Source organism: Odocoileus virginianus, chromosome 4 (genome assembly GCF_023699985.2).
Source record: "Odocoileus virginianus isolate 20LAN1187 ecotype Illinois chromosome 4, Ovbor_1.2, whole genome shotgun sequence".
In the NCBI taxonomy this organism is placed as follows: domain Eukaryota; kingdom Metazoa; phylum Chordata; class Mammalia; order Artiodactyla; family Cervidae; genus Odocoileus; species Odocoileus virginianus.
In genome coordinates, this window is record NC_069677.1 from 75116406 (window position 1) to 75140363 (window position 23958).

The 23958-nt window shown below is 35.7% G+C and overlaps 1 protein-coding gene across 2 annotated transcripts in view; it reads right to left on the reverse strand.

Moving 5' to 3' along the window:
* Positions 1-23958, reverse strand: part of DNAJC13 (DnaJ heat shock protein family (Hsp40) member C13) — a 153684-nt gene that overhangs the window by 85013 nt on the left and 44713 nt on the right. For both annotated transcript variants that reach the window (XR_011487368.1, XM_070466748.1), the window contains exons 3-17: positions 22299-22374; positions 21358-21507; positions 20898-20939; positions 13854-14054; positions 11132-11338; positions 10946-11041; positions 10495-10586; positions 8845-9011; positions 8657-8736; positions 8405-8574; positions 7838-7937; positions 5483-5590; positions 4609-4764; positions 3797-3853; positions 1304-1425 (exon numbers count right to left, since the gene is read on the reverse strand). Coding sequence is in view for 1 of the 2 variants with exons in the window: in XM_070466748.1 (XP_070322849.1) it covers positions 1304-1425; positions 3797-3853; positions 4609-4764; positions 5483-5590; positions 7838-7937; positions 8405-8574; positions 8657-8736; positions 8845-9011; positions 10495-10586; positions 10946-11041; positions 11132-11338; positions 13854-14054; positions 20898-20939; positions 21358-21507; positions 22299-22374 (1824 nt within the window). In the remaining variant the exon portion in view is untranslated. The remainder of the gene's footprint in view (positions 1-1303; positions 1426-3796; positions 3854-4608; positions 4765-5482; positions 5591-7837; positions 7938-8404; positions 8575-8656; positions 8737-8844; positions 9012-10494; positions 10587-10945; positions 11042-11131; positions 11339-13853; positions 14055-20897; positions 20940-21357; positions 21508-22298; positions 22375-23958) is intronic.

Here is a 23958-nt window from a genome sequence, read left to right on the forward strand (position 1 = left end):
AATAAGAAAACCCAAACTGTGCTTTGTTCTGACACCAAAAAACCAAAAATCACTACTAAAACTGTTCACTGTATGTCTCTCTGGAAGCCTATTAACATACTGAAGTAATAACACATAATTTCCTTCACTGGTATTTGCTAAGTATCGTATCAATGATTCCTAAAAAGATTTTAATTAGAGATAAGAGGTAACATTTTATAGCAGCAATTTATAAAAGATAAAGCAATGCAAATGATAAATAGTATTTCTATTATAATTTGACAGTTTTTCAATATTGTTACTGATCATAGTAGGGAATGATTGATTAAATTGATTAATTAAACCGATTGATAAAAAGGAAAACAGGAAAGGGCTAACATGGGCGTTTAATGGAATAAGATATTAAATAGTCTTTACTATGTAATATCTTAGCAAATATACAAGGCAGTACATCAAAGAAATAACCTTCTTTTTATATCTTTTTGTTTTCACAGGCAACACTGAAGACTACTTCTATGGCTAGTATTTTCAAGTAAGGGATGCAGATAGCTTCTCATAACAGTAAAAACAGAAAACTACTGGCAGAGCAGCATACTACAGTAGCCAATAACCAAACCTAGGTGATAAATAAATGAAATTTATATTTCTATAATAGAGTAAGCATAAGTCATCAATTTACACTATTATTTTAAAAAGCCAAAAAGAACATGATTAAAATATCACATCAGGAATTATAAAGAAAAATTAAATAAAAGAGCTGGAATTCATACAGTAGGGAGTAAACAGATTTGTGTGTTTCCTCTTATTTGAAGGATTTTTTATAAAAAAAGATGATTTGCCTAAGGGAAAGTTATTTAATTGCAAGAGATTTAGGATAGGCTTGATTAGGTAAGGCTGGCTAGATACTGAAGTTTTCTTTATTCTTAGAGTACCTAACAGACAAAAGTTATTTAAAAATCACTAGATGGGTCAGCTACATACAAGATAGCCAGGAAGAAATATATGGAGAAAAGCCTTGGGGACATGTGGTTCTAGTTCCATAAGCTACAAAGCACTCTTTTCCATGTTCCAGTCCCATGACTATGTGGTGTAGAGCTTGATGAGCAGAGAGTGGGGGGAAAAAAGCAGCTTTATTTTTTTCCTCCCCAGTTATGCAGGGACGGGGACAATGATCTTTGGGTACAATCTTTCCATAAGGAAAGGACAAGAACTAGGTAAATCAAAAGAAAATGAAACATTTGTATAATCCAAACATTCTGTTTTATGTAATATCTGAACCCCTTCTCTAAACAAGTTAGCTGATAGCAAATTAAATTTAACCTACCTATTTGTAAGCATCCTTTGATCTGAGCTTATTGTAAACATCGCAGTATGCAAGTGTCGAGGTAAGGCACCTTCACTTAGGGCAAGCTCCTGCATTTTTGTAGCAATTTCTTTGTCACCTTCCTTTGGAAAAAGGGTAAGATGATCCCTAAAGCAACAATCTAAAGCAAGCTATTTTAATTTTGTTAATTTTACATCTCTAGATAAAATAATTATTCTGTATACAATGCAATAAAACTTAAATATGCAACTCCGATTATCCAAAAATAACATAGGTGAATAATAGTATAAGTCATTTAAAAATATTATTTGCCTTTGGAATAAGGTTTTAATGTTCCAAGATATAGTTACCTCATGAATTATACATTGCTTAACTTTAAAATTAGGTTCATTCCTTGAGTATATATCAGCCAATAAAGGGCAGAGGTGACTTACAGAAATCAGTAATTCCTACCAAAGGCATCTGCAAACCTGCTTGCTCTTGTTGGTAAAGATATATTCACTTTTATGGTGAATACAATTCTTTATTTTTTTAAAAAAGAATGATGTGATTTTGAGGTAGTTCTTTCTATTCTGATTTCACTCTGCTTATTTAGACTTACTTTTACAAAAGGGTAGGATAGACAGGACTACTAACCAAAGATAAACAAAGTTATGAATTAAGCAAGCACTGTGATATTTAAGATGTGTGAAAAAGTAAAAATACAATGCTACTGAAAAAAAGTACAAGTATATAGTATAACTGAAGATTCAGAAGTATACAAATGTACGTGCAGTATGAATATGTACATATATCGTTTGATACAAATGTAGTATGTATATAAATATACATAGTACGTATATGTACATATATAATTTTGAACATGGTCTGAGAGGAAATTCACCAGAAAACTAACGGCTCTTGTCTCTGGATGGTAAAAATACAGGTGATTTATTTGTTCCTTGTGTTTTTTCTGAAAAACCCAATACTTCTTAAAAAGATCATACACTGCTTTCAAAATCAGAAAATAGCAACTTAAGATACTTGCCAGGATCTTTGCGTAAATTAAAAAAGCCTTCCTTACACAGACACTGCTCTAATAACCGGCTAGGAATCTGACACCTGTGGCTTGTACTGAAGTCAAAATGGCCTTTGGTTATATCTGGCACTCATTAAATATCTCTGAATGAATGGTAATATATTAATGGATCAAATCCAGGAAGACTCTTTTTGGTATGGTCTCATGGTCCTAACTGTCCTTGGAGACTTCAAGCTCTGTAAGTGAGAGATGTGGCATTTACTTTGGAAGCTAATATTAAGCACAGAACCCATTAGCTAAAGGGGGACAATTCACTTTTATTTCATGTATACACTAAAAATTCAAATAAACTTTGATGCTCCAACCAATCTAAGTCTATACATAATTTTCAATAGCTGTTTAAGAGTATACTAATACTGTGCTTATTATTTAGCTACTTGTTATATTTATGAACTATAATGGCAGAGTTTTTTGACAAAAGGAACACTCTTACATTTTATCCAATTATGACAACAAAAGTACATAAAAATTCAAAAGCCATTAGACTGATACTGTAAACATCTAGTATGTAAGTTCATATTCATAGCCACTATCTCATCTTCTAAAAAATATCTATCTATCTATACAAAGTTGCTCAGTTGTATCTGACTCTTTGCGACCCCAAGGACTGCAGCCTGCCAGGTTCCTCTATCCATAGAATTCTCCAGGTAAGAATACTGGAGTGGGTAGCCATTCCCTTCTCCAGGGGATCTTCCCAATTGAGGGATAGAGCCTAGATCACCCACAGGGCAGGTGGCTTCTTCACCATCTGAGCCACCAGGGAAGCCCAAGTAAACTGGAGTGGGTAGCCTGTCCCTTCTCCAAGGGATTTTCCCAGCCCAGGAATCAAACTGGGGTCTCCTACATTGCAAGCGGATTCTTTCTTTACTACCTGAGCTACCAGGTGAGCCCCAGAAAAAACACATAAGGCTAAAGCAACTATCCTGGAGAAGCAAGAGCTCATGTCCAACAATATCATGTCCTGATCTCTGGGGTTTAAATATATATGCAGGTTAGCATAAGGAACTTTTTGTTACAGTATTTATTTAATACTGCTTGGCTATAAACTAACTCCATTAACATTTCCATATAGACTTAGTACCTGAATGAAGTTTCAATACCATCACCACTACCATCCCCAAAAGAGAGGAAGAGAGAAAGAATGCTAACTTTTCTTTTAAAATAAAACAAATAATGGAGGACCAGAAAAATTCATTTGCTCTAAATCTACTTACTTAAGAACTTTAAATTCTTAGTTTATTATTGAAGGATTGCTGTTGAAGCTAGTTTAAAAGTAATATAAAGATTTAAAATTACTTTTCTTATCCAGAAATACTGCATATTTCCCACAAAAGACTGAAAGTAACTTTGTCAGCCCAAGTTAAAATAGCTAATCAACATTCAAGTAAGTTGAACTTTCAAAATTGTTTTCTCACCTCTATTATTGCCTTCATAACCAATCCAGCTCCCTTTATAATTGCCATGGAAGGATGCTTTAAAATAGGGAGAAAAAAGTATCACAGAATAAAAGAGCTTTATTGCAACATATTTAGGGGTTACTCTTAACAGGGATACACAGTTTTATGCAAGGTATTAAGCCATAAAATTGAAAGTGAAACCCTTTCACCCTTTCAAGCCATAAACTTAGTAAAAAGCTACTAGTCAGTTCACAGTCTGGTTTAAAAATTTTAGGTATTCTTACAATATAGCTTTACAGATACAGAAAACAAAGAGTTTACAGAAGTAGAAGCAGCTAGCGCTAATGTGAATAATTATATATATTCTACTTATTGGAATGATAAATATCAAATAATTATGATATTAAAATAGCAGAAATAGACATTTATAAATATAAATATCATATACACACATGTACATAATTAACATGATGGCATTATGTGAAATAAATGTTTTCAATTGCCAATGAATGGCCCTGCTAAAGCTCACCTTAAAATTTGGAAATTTATAAAGAAAAGAGAACTTTGAGTTGACCACGGGAAAAAAATCAGTTTTTCACTACTTTTAAGACGGAAAAGAAGGGTAACAGAATCAAACATTGGTCAAAAGCCATCAGTAGAGTTCTACATGAAATACCAAGAAATCAGTGAAATATTCTAATATGATAACATACTAGGCTATATTTATTTAGATTACCACAGAAGCACACATATATTATTTTAAAAACAAACTGGCCGAAAAGTGGTTCTCTCGGATTAGTTGTTACCTGATGAGAAGTGTAAGCTCTCACCTGAAAGAGTTTAAAGAGTGTTCTTCCATTGGATGCTACCATCTCCAAGAGCATATCAAACTGCTGCCCTTCTGTTGTCTCACTATATGGAGCACACAGGGCAAAAGTAAGGAAGTCCAAGAGTGAACTAATAACTAGGGCACCAGTCCCATGATCCTAAAACAAAGCAACATATTACCTTGGCTTAGCACAGAGAGCTTCACTTAAAACACAGCTAATAATGGGGATTTTCTGTTATCCTATTATGTTAGAGGTAAACATTTAATTTCCCAACATGAGTTTTAAAGTGCTCTCAACATAAGTACTACTTGAAGCAGTACTTGTTTTACTAATGTAGTATATCCAGTGCTTATCGTATCTCAAAAAGAAAACAGTTAAAATTCAGTCAGATTTCAAGAGACTAACCAAGACTCCTCAAATATGTATAACTAATGTTAACGTATATTTGTATAAAAGGCAATCTTGGATAACACCTGCAAAGCTCTGGCAATCTGTTCATATTCCTTCTAGGTGTTATAGACTGCCCATCTCCAAAACTGTTAACCAATGACTGAGGAATAAAGATTTTATTCGCTTTTTTTAAAGCAAATGATTTCATAATGACATTTTTAAAGCAAACAGAAAAGCAAAAATCTGGGATATAACTAAAAAGTTAAAGGCTTTGCAATTTATCCTTTCCTAAATAATTAAATAGTCTTAAGACACTATTTTATAGTAATAAAATAAGTTAAGTGAGCAAGCTGAACTGTAACCAATACTGAAATGAGAGCCACAATTAAAACAAAACAGAATTAAAAACTGTCCATGTTGTACTTCCAGAATATCTTCAATCTGTATGGTATCACTCATTAAGACAAACTTAACTTTAACTCACCACATGGGAATTAAATTTCTCCAGTAAGTTTTCCAGAAACTTCTTTGAAGAGAGAAGAGAAGCTTTGTTTAGCTGTTCTTGTCTTAAATCATAGTCATCATGCATGGGCTATTGATTAAAAACAGTGATAAATTCATAAGCAGTTGCATCACATAAAAGTCATTTATGAAGAGTACTCACTGAACACTGAAAGAACTAAAAACCACATCCTTTAAATTTAAGGCAGAAAGGAAACTTGTGATAAGATAAGCCAGCAGAAGTAACGACTTCTCCTGGGTCTGATGAGACTATGGATAATTTGCCTAACAAGTAAGGGTAACTAGTATTGCACAGGTTACTTTTGAGAGAATAAGTCATAGATCTCCCTTTTAAAAAGCAAATAACACCCACTCTACCTTCCCCAATTTTATAATATAAATTTGAAATGATAAACTTAGCATTTTAAAGTAAGTGTTAAAATTAGCAGCAAATACTTCCTTGTCTCAAGATGATTCTCTTTTGACAATTGGAATAAACTAAGAGCATAAAAAGGATTCCAGCATGACAGTTAGGAGTAAAGATCAAATTCTAATTCTGCTACTGACTACAGCCAACCTTAGACAGTTACATTACTTTAACTCTCAGTTTCATTTTCCTCAGCTATAAAGATGGAATAAAAATACTAACCTTATTGGACTATTATGAAGCTCAAATGAGATAATTCATGCAAAATTATTTCACACTACTGTTTTGTTCTAGTTTTTCCACTAATTCTTTTTAAAATTAATTCATGTATTTTTGTCTGTTTGGGGTTTTTCATTGTTGTGCACAGGCTTTCTCTAGTTGTAGCAAGTGGGGGGGCTACTTTCTACTTGTGGTACACAGGCTTCTCATCATGGTGGATTCTCTTGTTGTGGAGCACTAGCTTTAGGGAGCATGGACTTCAGTAGTTGTGGCTTGCAGGCTCCAGAGAGTGTGGGGTTCAGTAACTGCAGAGCACAGACTTAGCTGCCACAGGGCAGCTAAGTAGAATCTTCCCTTACCAAGGACTGAATTGGGTCCACTGCATTGGCAGGTGAATTCTTAACCACTAGATCACCAGGGAAGTCCTTCACTAATTCTGTAATGGAATTACTTTAAAGATAATAAAATCCACTTTGGGGAATAAATGCAAGGTTTTACACAAGCGATTTTATACAAGATTTTATACAAGGGCTTCCCGGCTGGCTCAGACAGTAAAGAATCCGCCTGCGATGCAGGAGGCCTGGGTTCGTCCTCTGGGTTGGGAAGATCCCATGAAGAAGGAAATGGCTACCCACTCCAGTATTCTTGTTTGGAGAATCCCATGGACAGCAGAGCCTGATGGACTATACAGTCCATGGGGTCGCAGAGAGCCAGACACAACAGAGCAACTAACACATTCAAGTGATTACTTATGCTTAATGTATACCACTAAGTCTGCCTAAAATACTTACTATAAGGAACGTATACTCTACACAAAATTGAAATAAACCAAAAATGTCAAAGTTTTACAGCTTTCTCCCTACAACAACTGTCAGCAAGTTAGAGTTTTACCTCTCAAACAGCTTTCAAATGTGCCTTCTTTAGTCCATCCTACTTCAGCATTTCGTTTCTTACATGATAACTTGCTCTCCGTGCCTGTAACTTGACCTCTAATCTATACGTCACATACCATCCATGAATTTTCTAAAATTCCAGAACTGACATGTTACCACTCTTCTGTTGAAAAAATCAGTTTTCTTTACTATAAAGCATACAAAACTAGCTTCCTCGATACAACAGGCTTTTTATGATGGCCTGGGCACACATCTCTAGCTGTACTCCTAAACCTGTGTGCCCCCATTCATACGTTATGATTCAGTCATATTCAATTATTTTTTGCTTCCCAAATAAACTTTTGCATATGCTAATTATTCTTCCTTAGGAGAGTCTTCTCACAACTAGAAAATATCTACTTGCCCTTTAAGATTCAGATCAAGTGTAACATATTCCATAAAGACTAACCTAGAACTCTTTATCTTCTTATCACTAAAGCAGAATCAAGTGCTGCTTTTTAGGGATCCCATGGCCCCTACTATGTATACAATTATATACACATGCCTACCTTACTAGACTGCCAGCAATTTCAGGGAAGGAATTTTGTCTTAACATCTTGGTATTTCTTTTTGTAAACAGCACAGTGCCTAGTTTATAGGCTGTGCTAAACAAATGTTTATTTGAATAAGTAAATGACTGTAAGAGCAAGTTAGGAAATATAGAAACATTGAATTTAGTTGAAACAATAAAATCTAGGTTTGTGGAAATTTAAATCATCAGTCACTCAATCAGTTTCCTTGAGAAAAAGCCAGTACTTACACACATGAGGGCACAGAGCATATCAACAGCTGCATGGATTACTCCATTGTTGCTCCTCTTGAGTGCTTTTACTACCTTCACTCCAAGACGCTCCCGAAACCTCATGAAACAAAGCAACAGCATATAGTAGCAACACCAGAGCATCAAACTATTATTTTATTATAAAAATATAACATAGTAAGCTATTTTAAGTTTCTACTACATTACTACAGCAATTACATATTCTGAATCCCATATCTAGAACGTAACAGTTTTCATAATTTTTTTCCTTTGGTGGGGTGGGGTACTGAAGGTTGATTAAAGCTGAAAGGCTTGAATCTGAACTTCCCATTCAAATTCACTAAAACAAGAGTCAGTAATATCATGGGTGACTGTATAAATAAGAGTCAGCAATATCATTTCCATTCATTCATCTTGCTTTTTTATATCTCATGAATAGAAACTACTATATTACTATATTAAAAAGTAACAAGTTTAATCAGATATAAAGAGGTAAATTTGTTGATTATTTGCTATTTTGAGTTTTTCAAATTCTCATTAAAAAAAAAAAAAATTAAGGCAACTTACTTTGGAAGCTGAGTAAAAGCTAGAAAACCAGCTTTGGAAGCCACAAGCCTCCTCACAGCCTGGAACTGACTCTCAAGTTCTGCATTTGAAGCAACAACATCCCCTTCTTGGGACAATAATGCCGTTATGGCATTATTGATCAGTTTTTCTTTGTTTTCTGAGAAGAGACCCTAGATGAGGAAGAGTATTTCAAAAAAGTTTCTATACCAAAAATTAATGACAATGAACAAATTATGATACAATTTATCTTACATCCTGCGTCACTGCATGCAGAACTCCACTATATGAAATGTTAGCGTTGAACCTGAACACAGCATCTGCAAAGTTGCCATCTGTAAGGAAATGAATGATTCAAAACGATTTAGAGGTCTGCACTGTTATTTCTTATTTATTGTTAAGCAGATGGATGGAAATGATATCATAGTTAAATCAATACTTACTTGGAGGTGTAGCCAAGAATCTGAGATGAAGGCTCTCTACCTCCTCATCGACAGGCATGCTAAGTAACCCCCATCGCTGACCTTTATGAGTTGATGTCATTTTCACACAAACATCTCTGTTACCAGAGGCTCTTACTCCATCCAGCAAACTTGCTAATAAGGAATCTCTAAGCAAAGTTAAAAATAAAAATGTTTTAGGATTGATAATCTAGGGAGATTTTCATTTAGAAAGCAGCATAGGCCCTTTAGAAGGTAACCTGCTCAGGGGGGCACCCTGGGTACAAGGGAAGTCCTAAAGAGAAGTGGCAGGAGATAACCTGACATTCCAATACTAGTCCTTCACTTTCCTGTTTCATATCATGTACAAGCTACTAAAGGAATGGATTGTTAACATTTTCCTCTTGTTTTCTAATTTTAAGATTATCTTTAACAGTTTTACTGAGAACTTACAAATCACAAAAGTCATTCAATTAAAATGTAGAGTCTGGTAATGTTTCACAGATTTATACAATTGTACAATCATTACGAGAATCCAGTTTTTATACATTTGCATCACCCCAAAAAGTTTCCTTGTGCCCATTTGCAAAAAACTCCTTAACCCCAGGCAACATTTTTATCTGCTTCTTTCTCTACAGTTTTACTTATTCAAGAAACTTCATCAAGAGACTAAAAAGACAGACAAGCCACAAGTTGGGAGTAAATATTTACAAAAGACATATCTGATAAACAACCATTACCCAAAATACACTAAGAACTCTTAAAATTCAACAATAAAAAGAATAACCCAATAAAAAAACAATCCTGCAGCCTGGGTGGGAGGAGGGTGTGGGGGAGAATGGATACATGTATATGTATGGCTGAGTCCCTTTGCTGTTCACCTGAAACAATCACAACTTTGTTAACTTGCTATACCCCAAAACAAAATTAAAGTGGGAAAAAATAAAAGGAAAAAAAAAATGATCCAAAGTCCTTTATGATGCTTTACATCATATAACATTAGGAAAATGCCAATTAAAACAAGGTACCACAACATTAGTGCTAGAATGGCCAAATCTGAAATACTGACACCACCAAATGCTGATAAGGATGTGGAGCAACAGGAACTCTCATTCACTGCTGGCTGGAATGCACAATGGTAGAGCCACTTTAGGAATACAGTTTGGCAGTTTCTTCTATCTTATAAAACTCAACAAACTCTTACCATATGCTCCAGTGACTACCTTCCTTTGTATTCACCTAAAGGAGTTTAAAACATACCCACACAAAACCTGCACACAGGTTTAGTTGTTTTACCATGTGGTGTTAGCTGTACTGAGTGTATTTTTATCAAAGTAACTGGCTACCACTATTCAAACAATTTAAGAATGAAAGTGAAAGGTATTATTTTTAAATACTTATAAAGTGTAAGTTTCAGAAACATACTTTATTTTCCATCCTTTGATTTAATACCAAGTAACCATTTTTATACTCTTAGAAACTTGAAAACTAAATGAAGGATATTTTAAATATGCAACAAAATAAAGTTAGTATTTTCCTTCATCATAATTTTAAAGTTCTAGATAAAATTTATCTTTGTTTTTCCTCTTTGATGAAGCACTCTGCCTTGCACATACTAAGATCTCAAAAACCAGATGAATTAAAAAAAAATACCTCTCTGTTGAGGAGTATTTCCGTATTTGGCCTTTTATAAATTCAATGGTAAAAAGCTGTGGATTTTCTGAGTCACAAACCAATGCAAACACCTAAGGAACACAAGAAACAAGCTCCATGAAAGATGTTAATTTTATGGTATTCCATTAGAGACCTACACATCATTTAGTTGACAAAAGTCAATGTTTAAAAATGTAACTTGCTTATAATATCAGAATTTAAGAGGTGCTTAAAAGTCTCATTCAAGTTTTCATATAATAATAAAGTTTTCATTATATACTTGAAAAACAAATATTGTAATATTCATTGTTCTAAGATCAATAAATACAATGAAAAATTAAATACAGATTGTTTCCTATTCTTTAGGCATAAAAAATATTAAAACAGAAAGAAAATGATTCTAATATATCAACAGGAAGAAATCTCATTTAAACTATTAACTGAAACTTACTTCTCCTAAGGGCTTCAATGTTGCAATATTATAAGTTGCTGGATCACGTTCTACTAAACATGTTTCTGTAAGCGCTAGAATTCTTTTTACAGGTTCCTTCAAACAAAATCGACATATATTAAAAAATTATTGAAAAAAATGTCAAAATCAGATGAACAAATTTTTACTTTTAACATATGAGCTTACCGAATGTCTAGGTGATATCTTCTGGACTATAAATTCTGCTAAAGATGTGATGGATTCATCAGTGCTGTATTTGCCAAATCGAAGATTCAAATATTGCTCAAATTCTAAAGGTTCTTTTCTGATCCGCAATGAAATACCTATATAGTTGCCAGCATGATCTATTGCACTTTTGATAATTTCTTCTCTTTGCTCTGATGCAAATAAATGCTGCATAAATTTTGAAATTTAAAATGTTAGGGTTGAAATAATTAAAGTATGACCACAGTGAATCAACTCATAGGAAAGTGCCTGAAAGAGAAATTCTAGGAGAAAAAAAGGTAGATCTTATCAGAAGTAAATAAGCAGTATGTTGTGGCTGATTATTAAATTAAAATCAAAATCTGAAATATAAAGCCTTGAAAATAATCACTGAAAGGAAACTATCTCATAAATTCTCAGAGTCTGGTTCTCATCCCTGTGTGGAAAATACCACTCTGGGGCTCCAAAAGAGGCTCCAGGAAACCCAGCCAAGTCCAATGGAGGTGTTGGGTACTGCGGTGGACAGAATTCCAGTTTCAACTAAGGTAGCTCTGATTTCATCTGTTTTTATACAATGGGCTTTCTTGCAAGATTATCTTAAAAAATGCTTAAATGCTCACCAAGTCACTGGCCCATGAATACTACAAACCAATCTCCAGAGTGTATTAAGGATAAGGTATGGCTACTTGCATGTGGCACCCAGAGGCCAAAAATGCCGTGAAGGGCAGGATAGGAGAATCCCACAAGAAAGACCTGTCCTGCCCAGAATGCCATGAACTACCCTGTTGAGAAACATTGGATCAGATCATGTTTTAAAACCTGATTTCATTTCCAACAGCTTATCTCAGTCACTATGGATGCAGAAGGTATCAGTTTCTTGAATGAATCTGTCATGGTCTCATACCTGTAGTGAATTGACTTATTTTAGCTAGTGTTTTTTAAAAGGCAGATAGTATGCTTAGCCTCCTGCAACTCAAATTGGTGGTCCAAGGATCAGTAAAGTTAGCACCACCTGTGAGCCTGTTAGATGTATAGCATCTCAGTTCCAACCTCAATCCTGTGGAATCAAAATCTGAGACTGAACAAGATGCCCCAGCTGATTTGTATGCACCTTCAAGTCTGAGGCACGCTGCCACATACAATACTATGAATAAACGTGTTCCCAAACTTGCCTGAATGTTTAGCTCCATTCCAGAGTTTTAAAAATTGCCATTGCTAGGCCTCCCATCATATTAATAGAATCAGTATCTTCAGAAAATGAGTCAAAGGCACAGTGAGCTTAAAAAAATTCTCTAGGTGATTACAATGTGAAGCCAAGTTATACCCATGGACCTATACATTAAGGTTACCAAGTCTGACATCACCTATCATTTAATAAAAGTAGCATATGTGAAAAAAATTAAATTAAAACTGCTTGATGTCAACAAGCAATAAAACATGTTGGTAATTGAGGACTGTCACAATTCTTATCTTTAATGTTTACCTTATGCATTGGAAGACTTGATGAATTAATATGATTCTGTTAAGATCTGTGAAGCTATATTACTATAATTAGATGTTTTCCACCAAGAGGTTAATCATTATAAACTTCTACCACCCAGGGAAGAGACAAACCTTTGGGCAGGACTATGACAGGAGGTTTTAGGCTGCTTCAGGGTAGGAAAAGGAACTAATTTTCTCTTGGATCATTCATCTTTTGGGTCTAGACTCAGCGAGAAAAAAGTGTCCACAGGCACATTCCCAGATGAGGGACACTAGGATGGTACCCATCACCTGGGTAGAGTGAGAATGGGACAAGGCCTATAACTCTGAAGAAGCTAACATGTTTTGTAAATCAGATCGTTCACCCCATCCATCATTCTCTGTTCTTTTTGCTACACTTAGCCTCTTGTATATCCAAAAGACCTGCCCTGTTTCTGCTATCCAGGGATGGAAAATTTGTCTACAGAACACTAAATCTTGGGAGTAGTGTTCCCAGGATAGGAAGGTAGCTACAGGATTTAAAATCTCACAAGAAAGGACTCTGAGAGTAAGTTCAGCTGAGCCTTTCCATCTGGACACTCTAATGCTCATCTTTGAGGTATGAGGTTTAATCAAGAAAGGCAGATGTTTCTTACAAAAAAAAAAAAATGGTAACAATTTAAAGCTCTGTTTCTACTGCCAATTAACAAACAGGGTCTCAGCACCTTAAGGGGTTTCTGCTCTGCCCCCAAATTTACATGTAACTCAGAATTTTAAGACAAAAACATGCGCTGAACTCCAAATTTGAAGTTTCAAAGCCTATTCAGATTTCAGATTACAAATAGCTGGACAAAGGAAAGAAAACTATAAAAAAAGAGACTTTAACATAACTTTTCAAAGAAAGTTTAGAAACTTTCAAGACATTAATACTAATGAAAATAAAACTGTAATCAGTTTATTTAACATTAAGCTACATACTGTGCTAAGCATTTTACATAAAGTATCTCATTTGATCAAAAAAATAAAAACAAAAACCTAAGACATACACATATTTATCTCCACATTTTAGAGAACTGCAAATTGAAATTCAAGCTGACATCTCTCTGATACCAAAGCCTGCACTCAAAATACCATACTTCCTTCCAGAGGACTCAAAGGAAATTTCAAAATTAAGTGTAAAAACTCAGCTTTCCTTCAAATAGTCATGTCTCTTTTAAAATAACTTTTTAAAAACACTACTTACCAATCTACTAAATCCTCCATAAAGTATACAAAACCCTCCTTGATAATCAGAGAGATCTACAAAGCCTTCAATATTTCTATAGTCATAGGAACAGAGGACTCTGTTTGTTGCAGGGTTAATTTGGTCAAAGCCTCCTGGTGTTACTTCCAAAATGACAGGTTTTCTTGTATCACTCCAGTGATGCTTATAGCAGTTATATCTCTACAGAGAAAAATAATAATACTTTTAAATTCATATTTAAGGTTACCATAAAACATCATTACATTTGATACATCACTCATTACAGAAAAAAAAAACCAAAAAATAAAAAATCTAAATATTATAAATATTTAGAGCTACTATCCAAATTCTAAAGACATCTTTACTTTGGTCATTTGGAGGTTTATGTTTATTTAATTAAATATGTTTAGGCTAACTAAAGACAGTATCAGCATCAGCTGAGCTGTTCAGTCATGTCCGACTCTTTGCGACCCCATAGACCACAGGACACCAGGCCTCCATGTCCATCACCAACTGCAGGAGTCTACCCAAACCCATGTCCATTGATTTGGTGATGCCATCCAACCTTCTCATCCTCTGTTGTCCCCTTCTCCTCCTGCCCTCAACCCTTCCCAACATCAGGGTCTTTTCAACTGAGTTAGCTCTTTGTACCAGGTGGCCAAAGGGTTGGAGTTTCAGCTTCAACATCAGGCCCTCCAATGAACACCCAGGACTTATCTCCTTTAGGATGGCCTGGTTGGCTCTCCTTGCAGTCCAAGGAACTCTCAAGAGTCTTCTCCAACACCACAGTTCAAAAGCATCAATTCTTTGGTGCTCAGCTTTCTTTATAGTCCAACTCTCACATTCATACATGACTACTGGAAAAACCATAGCCTTGACTAGACAGACCTTGGTTGACAAAGTAATGTCTCTACTTTTAACATGCTGTCTAGGTTGGTTATAACTTCCAAGGAGTAAGCGTCTTTTAATTTCATGGCTGCAATCAACATCTGCAGTGATCTTGGAGCCCCCCAAAAAATAAAGTCAGCCACTGTTTCTATGGTTTTCCCATCTATTTGCCATGAAGTGATGGGACCAGATGCCATGATCTTAGTTTTCTGAATGTTGAGCTTTAAGCCAACTTTTTCACTCTCCTCTTTCTGTTTCATCAAGAGGCTGTTTACTTCTTCACTTTCTACCATAAGTGTAGTTTCATCTGCATATCTGAGGTTATTGATATTTCTCTGGGAAATCTTGACTCCAGCTTGTGCTTCATCCAGCCCAGCATTTCTCATGATGGACTCTGCATATAAGTTAAATAAACAGGGTGACAATATACAGCCTTGATGTACTCCTTTTCCTATTTGGAACCAGTCTGTTGTTCCATGTCCAGTTCTAACTGTTGCTTCCTGACCTGCATACAGGTTTCTCAAGAGACAGGTCAGGAGGTTTGGTATTCAAATCTCCTTCAGAATTTTCCACAGTTTATTGTGATTCACACAAAGGCTTTGGCATAGTCAATAAAGCAGAAATAGATGTTTTTCTGGAACTCCCTTGCTTTTTCAATGATCCAGCGGATGTTGGCAATTGGATCTCTGGTTCCCCTGCCTTTTCTAAAACCTGCTTGAACATCTGGAAGTTCACAGTTCACATATTGAAGAAGCCTGGCTTGGAGAATTTTGAGCATTACTTTACTAGCATGTGAGATGAGTGCAATCGTGCAGTAGTTTGAGCATTCTTTGGCATTGCCTTTCTTTGGGATTGGAATGAAAACTGATCTTTTCCAGTCCTGTGGCCACTGCTGGGTTTTCCAAATTTGCTGGTATATTGAGTGCAGCACTTTCACAGCATCATCTTTTGGATTTGAAATAGCTCAACTGGAATTACATCACCTCCACCAGCTTTGTTCATAGTGATGCTTCCTAAGGCCCACTTGACTTCACACTCCAGGATGCCTGACTCTAGATGAGTGTGAGTGATCGCACCATCATGATTATCTGGGTTGTGAAGATCTTTTCTGTACAGTTCTTCTGTGTATTCTTGCCACCTCTTCTTAATATTTTCTGCTTCTGTTAGGTCCATACCATCTCTGTCCTTTATTGAGACCATCTTTGCATGAAATGTTCCCTTGGTATCTCTAATTTTCTTGAAAAGATCTCTAGTCTTTACCATTCTATTGTTTTCCCCTATTTATCTGCAGTGATCACTGAGGAAGGCTTTCTTGTCTCTCCGTGCTATTCCTTGGAACTCTGCATTTAAATGAGTATATCCTTTGCTTTTCGCTTCTCTTCTTTTCACAGCTATTTGTAAGGCCTCCTCAGACAGCCATTTTGCCTTTTTGCATTTCTGTTTCGTGGGGATGGTCTTGATTCCTGTCTCCTGTACAAAGTCATGAACTTCCGTCCATAGTTCATCAGACACTCTATTAGATCTAGTCCCTTAAATCTATTTCTCACTTCCACTGTATAGTCATAAGGTATTTGATTTAGGTCATACCTGAATGGTCTAGTGGTTTTCCCCACTTTCTTCAGTTTAAGTCTGAATTTGGCAATAAGGAGTTCATGATCTGAGCCACAGTCAGCTCCTGGTCTTGTTTTTCCTGACTGTATGGAGCATCTCCATCTTTGGCTGCAAAGAATATAATCAATCTGATTTCGGTGTTGGCCATCTGGTGATGTCCATGCGCAGAGTCTTCTCCTGTGTTGTTGGAAGAGGGTATTTGCTATGACCAGTGCATTCTCTTAGCAAAACTCTATTAGCCTTTGCCCTGCTTCATTCCGTATTCCAAGGCCCAATTTGCCTGTTACTCCAGGTGTTTCTTGACTTCGTACTTTTGCATTCCAGTCCCCTATAATGAAAAAGATATCTTTTTTGGGTGTTAGTTCTAAAAGGTCTTGTAGGTCTTCATAAAACCATTCTATTTCAGCTTCTTCAGTGTTACTGGTCAGGGCATAGACTTGGATTACCATGATATTGAATGGTTTGCCATGGCAATGAACAGAGATCATTCTGTCGTTTCTGCGATTGCATCCAAGTACTGCATTTGGACTCCTTTGTTGACCATGATAGCTACTCCATTTCTTCTAAGGGATTCCTGCCCACAGTAGTAGATATAATCGTCATCTGAGTTAAATTCACCCAATCCAGTCCATCTTAGTTGGCTGATTCCTAGAAAGTTGATGTTCACTCTTGCTACCTCCTGTTTGACCACTTCCAATTTGCCTTGATTCATGGACCTAACATTCCAGGTTCCTAGGCAATATTGCTCTTTACAGCATCAGATCTTGCTTCTATCACCTGTCCCATCCACAACTGGGTGGTGTTTTTGCTTTAACTCCATCCCTTCATTCTTTCTGGAGTTATTTCTCCACTGATCTCCAGTAGCATATTAGGCACCTACAGACCTGGGGAGTTCATCTTTCAGTGTCCTATCTTTTTGCCTTTTTCATACTATTCATTCTAATAGAACGTGGTCCACTGGAGAAGGGAATGACAAACCACTTCAGTATTCTTGGCTTAAGAACCCCATGAACAGTAAAGAAAAGACAGTATATCCTTTTAAAATTAACAAAGGTTTGAGTTGTGAAACAGTTTTAAGTCACCTGCATGCAAATCTTAAGGGAAATAACCCACTGAAATGTTGTGAAATAATTAGCCTCCAACTAATAAAAATAAATGAAAAAAAAAAAAAAAAAAGGAAATCTTAAATAGAAGTTACTTTGAAGGAGTTCCACTGGAGAAAACATTTCAACTTTTGTTGATGGATTCCTTTAATCAAGTTAGATACAGTAAAGAGATAAGTGACATTTCAGGGCTGTTAGGGTATTTAATTTAAACAACCCAAGCTAGTTCAATATATCAATGTAGATATCTTTCTTGTTGTTGTTCAGTCGCTCAGTTGTGTCTGACTCTGCGATCCCATGGACTGCAGCAAGTCAGGCTTCTCTGTCCTCCACTATCTCCTGGAGTTTGTTCAAATTCATGTCCACTGAGTTGGTGATGCTATCTAACCATCTCAAGCTCTGCTGCTGCCTTCTCCTCTTGCCTTCAATCTTTTCCAGCATCAAGGTCTTTTCCAATGAGTCCACTCTTCACATCAGGTGGCCAAAGTATTAGAGATTCAGCATCAGTCTTTACAATATTCCAATATTCAGGGTTGATTTCCTTTAGGATTGACTGATTTGATCTCCTTGCTGTCCAAGGCACTCTCAAGAGTTTTCTCCAGCATCATAATACAAAAGCATCAGTTCTTCAGTGCTCAGCCTTTGCTATGGTCAAACTCTCACCTCCCTACATGACTATTGGAAAAACCATAGCTTTGGCTACATGGACCTTTGTTGGCAAAGTGACGTCTCTGCTTTACAATATGCATTCTAGGTTTGTTAAAGATTTCCTTACAAGGAACAAGCATCTTTTAATTTCACTGCACAAGTCATCGCCTACAGTGATTTTAGAGCCTAAGAAAATAAAATCTGTCACCACTTCTATTTTTTCACCTTCTATTTGTCATGAAGTGATGTAGATTTTTTTTCTATACACACAAAAAAGCTGAAGCCTCAGTTTGACTGTAGGCTTTTCTAAATACACACCACTGGGAAGTCATCTTTAGAAGTTTGATCACATTAGCAAGTAAAATTTGATTTAGATAACTGGTGCTAGTTGCGTTTGACTCTTTGCAACCTCCTCAACTGGAGCCTGCCAGGCTCCTCTGTCAGTGGGGTTCTCAAGGCCAGAATACTGGAGTAGGTTGCCATTTCCCTCTCTAGCGGTCCTCCCAACCCAGGGATCTAACCCACATCTCCTATGTCTCCTACATTGGCAAGCAGTTTTTTACCATTAGCGCTGTCTGGGAAGCTCTGTTTAGGTAACATTCCTTTATAAATTAAAGAACTTAGTATCAGAAATAATTACAAGGGTGAATATCAATTTACTCCCCAGTTTTATTCTTAGAAAAAAACATTTAGTTGAGGCTGATAACCAAAATGATGTGTACAGAAAAACTGAAAATAAAGGCAAAATGTGGCCAAGAGAAAACAGGATAACAAAATGTCAGATGTGAAATGAACATTCCCTTGTTGACCCAAAAACTCCATAAAGTTCTCTACCCATCAATATGAAGTGGAATGCATGGTCAGTTACATGATTCTTGAGGTAAAAATAAACTGGTTGCTGCTCAAAAATACAACTATTTCTAATACTAAAATGGCAGAGAAATTCTCTTGCATGTGTTCAGAAAACAGAGTAAGACATTAGATAATAAATATCTCCACCTCCCAACATGAAACCCAGCAATGAGGTTCACAGAATCATATCCATCAATCCCCTCAGCATTACTGAGCTATGGCATCATGCACATGACAGTTTCATAAAAGGAATTCTGCAGAAAGACCAAAGGGCCTGCATTAACCCAAGAATATATTTAAAGCCTTGATTCTGAACAAAAGGATGGAGCAGTACCACACCTTTCCAAGCAGAAGTGGGTCACAAAATTTGGTGCTTTTCCCAACTATGCTGGTTTACATGTCTCAGCCCACTCTGCAGGATATTCTCCATTCTTTCAGAAGGTAATCAACTGTAAAGCAGTGAGATTTGCCAAGAAAACAAATCACTGTCCTTTAGGATTGTGGCAGCCAAGACAGTCTTAAGAGAACCTGATTTAAGAGTGTATCTAGGAGCAATGGGAAGCCTAAGACCAAATTCAACTTATATAAAACTGCTGCCCTTCGGGCTATCTTCTAAGGATACTGTTTCCACCAAAAAGTTCGAAAAATGTTAAGTTGCTGAAGTTAACATATATAAAAGGGAACTTATAACAAAATCTATAAATATGCTTTAGGAAGCAGTTGTTTTCCAAATAGATGAGCTATACAGAAAACTCACCTACTAACATAATTAAAATAAGTGTACTAAATTATGATTTATAGAAATGTGATTATGGCTTATCATGTATATGTAGCAAGGAGCTCACCAAAAACCATTAAGCTATTTTAAATGGCTCCTGGCAACCAACCATTTGCTTGAGTTGAGATCAGTGAGGCTCTCAGATACTAAAACACAAAACAGAATACCCATAGAAAGGATGGGGGCTTTTAAAAAACAAGGGAATGGTACTGCCAGCATATTAGAATTCAGGTCCTGCCTTCTGCCAGAAGCTAGAGTTCTGGACAGTGCTATGAATTTACACACTACTCTGGATCCCCCACCCCTATTATATAAGCAATACCTTGTCATTGAAAGAAATTCCATATTTTAAGGGAGTGAAAGAAAATCATCAGCGCCCATTTCCCCTCCCCAGAAGACTCAGATTTACTTTAAATGCTGCTATAACATGTCTAGAGAAGGCCTGGAAAAGTTAAGACTCTAATAAGCAATAATTACTTCCTGAAAGCTGTCATTGCACCATGCAAACCTTCATTATCGGCAAGACCCAGTGAATGCGAGCATGATCAGTCTCTCAGTCATGCAGGACTTTTTGTGATCCTATGGACTGTAGCCTGTTAGGCTGCTCTGTCCATGGGATTTTCCAGGCAAGAATACTGGAGTGGGTTGCCATTTTCTCCTCCCAGGGATCTTCCTGACTCAGGCATTGAACCCACATCTCCTGCACTGGTAGGTGACTGAGCCACCTGGGAAGCCCCCAGATTTAGGGCAAGAACATAAAATGAGACAGTTTCAACACATAAATTTTCTTACAAGTTTAATACTTCCGAAATAAGAATCTTGTACAACAAACAATTGTATGTTCTAAAAAGTATTATCAGCAGTGTGACGCTTCTGTTGCTGCTAAGAACACAGAATAAAGACTTCCTGAATGAAGCCTTGTTAATATTTAGTTCTGCCTGAAGATTGTTTTCTAACTCTTGGCATTAAGTCATAAATCTAATTTCTCATATTTGAGTTTCCTGTTAAACTACATTTATCTATCACATGATATCAGGAGACATTAAAATTAGGTTTCATTTTCTTTAGCTCTGCCACAAAGGGAATACACAGTTTATGCAAGGATTTCTAAAGTGCAACACTGATAAACCAAAAAAGATATTAGTAAATGTTATAAATACTTGCCCTTCCTGTGATTTTTCCTTCTGAAAAATCAGTTCTAAATCTCTGAAAGAGAAGACATAAAAACATAGTTTATAACAACAGACTTATTAAGAGAGACTCTCAGTTCAGTACTTTCTATCCAAAGTAAGTAAAATCCCAACTTGGTAATCCTGATATTAAAAAAAGTCATTAAAGTTACCGTTTAAAGAGATCCAATAAAAAATGTGTGAAATTTTATTGAAAAACAGGGTAGATTAAACATACAACTGCTTTGTTCTATATAATGCATTTAAAAAGACTTAAAAAAAGCTATCAAACCTAACGGACTATCCGCCTCTTAGTAAGAAAAAAAGTAAAAGTTTCACAGTGTCAATTAACAGTCAATAAGTAGGAAAAGGGCTTAGAACATTAGTATCTGTACTTTAACTCATTAAAAAAGAGAAGACGGAAATTTAGTGTATTAACATGAAACAGTTCTCACCAATGCTTCTGTAAGAAGTTCTGTTCTGTGCTCTGTAGAAAATTTTAACGTTTCTGACTTTTTTCCACTGCCTTTACGAAATGTGAGGTTGAACTCTGTTCCTTGTCCTTTTCCTACAGGACTGATGCTGCAAATGTCTCCATAAGGCCACTAACAAAAACAAAAAAAAAAAGGAAACCATTCAACTGGTGCTACAGTGTGGTGAAATGCAACACTTATTTTTACCATTTTAATTTCAAATCACTGATTAAATGAAAAAATTTTACAAAACAGTACTGAGATCTAGAAAACATTTTGTTTTACAGTAATTCTATAAAACAAACTAAAAAGCTTTTAGTTATCAGAGACAATAACAAAAAAGTTCTGTTTTCCAATTTCAATGCCTGATTGATTAATGATTGATCAATCCAAAGCAATTAAAGTACACAGATATGAAAAGAACTGAGGAATAACATTTTATGATTATCTACAAACCTTTAAAAACAGCAACAAAAAGAGGAATCTGTAAAACATGCCTAATTTGGACTTAAACTAGAATGTTTTTAAGTGTTTATTTACCCATATTCAGTTTAGTCTTGCCTTTATAAACAGAAACCTTATGACAAACATTTTCTAACCAATGCACTTATGACTTATGTATGTCTGTATTACAGTAACAATATTGCTCTTAAAATTATAAAGAATCTACAAATTTTACATTAAAATGATGGTTATAATCAAAGTAACAGTAGAAACTTATATCCCTTAGAGCCTAGAAATATGCACACATATGCTCCCTTTATTTATTTATGTTTGGTCCTGATTATTGAGCATTACATAAGCATATTAATCTTTTTCAAATTTGACATTTCTATCCTTCCTGGCCTGATTTCAGGCTAGGGAGCATTGGCTTTTAAAATTCAAGTGGAGTTCATACACCGAATAGCTTCTAAAATTATTACCTGATTTGTTACTTCTAAGGTATTGGGATTATATGTAGTAATCGCATGGGTTCCAACTGAAAAGACACGCTTATACCTACAAAGGAAATCAAGTACTTAAATTTAGTCTTAAAGGAAACATTTTATAAGAAAATACATATAACACAAAAGGAACAGCTCAATAAATAAACAGAAGTGTGTTAGTTGATTTAATGTGACTAAATATAGCTTTGTTTAATATTCTCACATTTTTAATGTTCTGAAATGCCACTGATATAAAAATCTACCCATCACTCAATCTACTGTGAAACAATAAGATCCTTAAGTAGAAAATTAAAACCTATGAAACCAATCTTTGTTGATAGTATACATGAAGTTATGCAAAAAAACTGCCAGATGATGCCAAAATACTCTAAATGGGAAAATTAAAAAAAAAAAAGACACTATACACTAGTAATTCTTTCAAAATATCCTTTCAACAAGACCATGATGCAAATGAAGGAAAAGCTACAGCCTACAACTGGTCTATCACAATCCTTTTTCTGGAGTCTTAATGATTTCTATTTAAGCAACTACCTATATTACAATTAAGTGTTGCAATTTTTTGGAAGTAGGAAGCCTACATCACAGATAAGCAATTTTCACTTCTTAAGTCACTTCCTTTACTTAAAGCAACATATTTGAAGGAGAATAACCATTTGGGTATTAGTAATTTTTTAGAAGAGAGAGAAATTCATAATGATAAAAAGTGGAAACTGACTTACAAAAACTTATTTAATTAAAACTGACAAATTAGCTCTTTGAAAATAAGGTGAGTAATATTCCATTGTGTATATGTACCATAGCTTTCTTATCCATTCATCTGCTGATGGGCATCTAGGTTGCTTCCATGTCCTGGCTATTATAAACAGTGCTGCTATGAACACTGGGGTACATGTGTCTCTTTCAGTTCTGGTTCCTCGGTGTGTATGCCCAGTAGTGGGATTGCTGGGTCATATGGCAGTTCTATTTCCAGTTTTTTAAGGAATCTCCACACTGTTCTCCATAGTGGCTGTACTAGTTTGCATTCCCACAAACAGTGTAAGAGGGTTCCCCTTTCTCCACACCCTCTCCAGCATTTACTGCTTGTAGACTTTTGGATAGCAGCCATCCTGACTGGTGTGACTATGGTACATATACACAATGGAATAGTACTCAGCCATTAAAAAGAATACATTTCAATCAGTTCTAATGAGATGGATGAAACTGGAGCCCATCATACAGAGTGAAGTAAGCCAGAAAGATAAACACCAATACAGTATACTAATGCATATATATGGAATTTACAAAGATGGTAACTATAACCCTATATGCAAGACAGAAAAAGAGACACAGATGTATAGAACAGACTTTTGGACTCTATGGGAGAAAGCAAGGGTGGGATGATCTGAGAGAATAGCACTGAAACATGTATATTATCAAGTGTGAAACAGATCGCCAGTCCAGGATGGATCCACCAGACAAGTGCTAGGGGCTGGTGCACTGGGATGACCCAGAGGGATGGGATGGGGAGGGCGGTGGGAGGAGGGTTCAGGATGGGGAACACATGTAAATCCATGGCTGATTCATGTCAATGTATGTCAAAAACCACTACAATATTGTAAAGTAATTAGCCTCCAACTAATAAAAATAAATGAAAAAA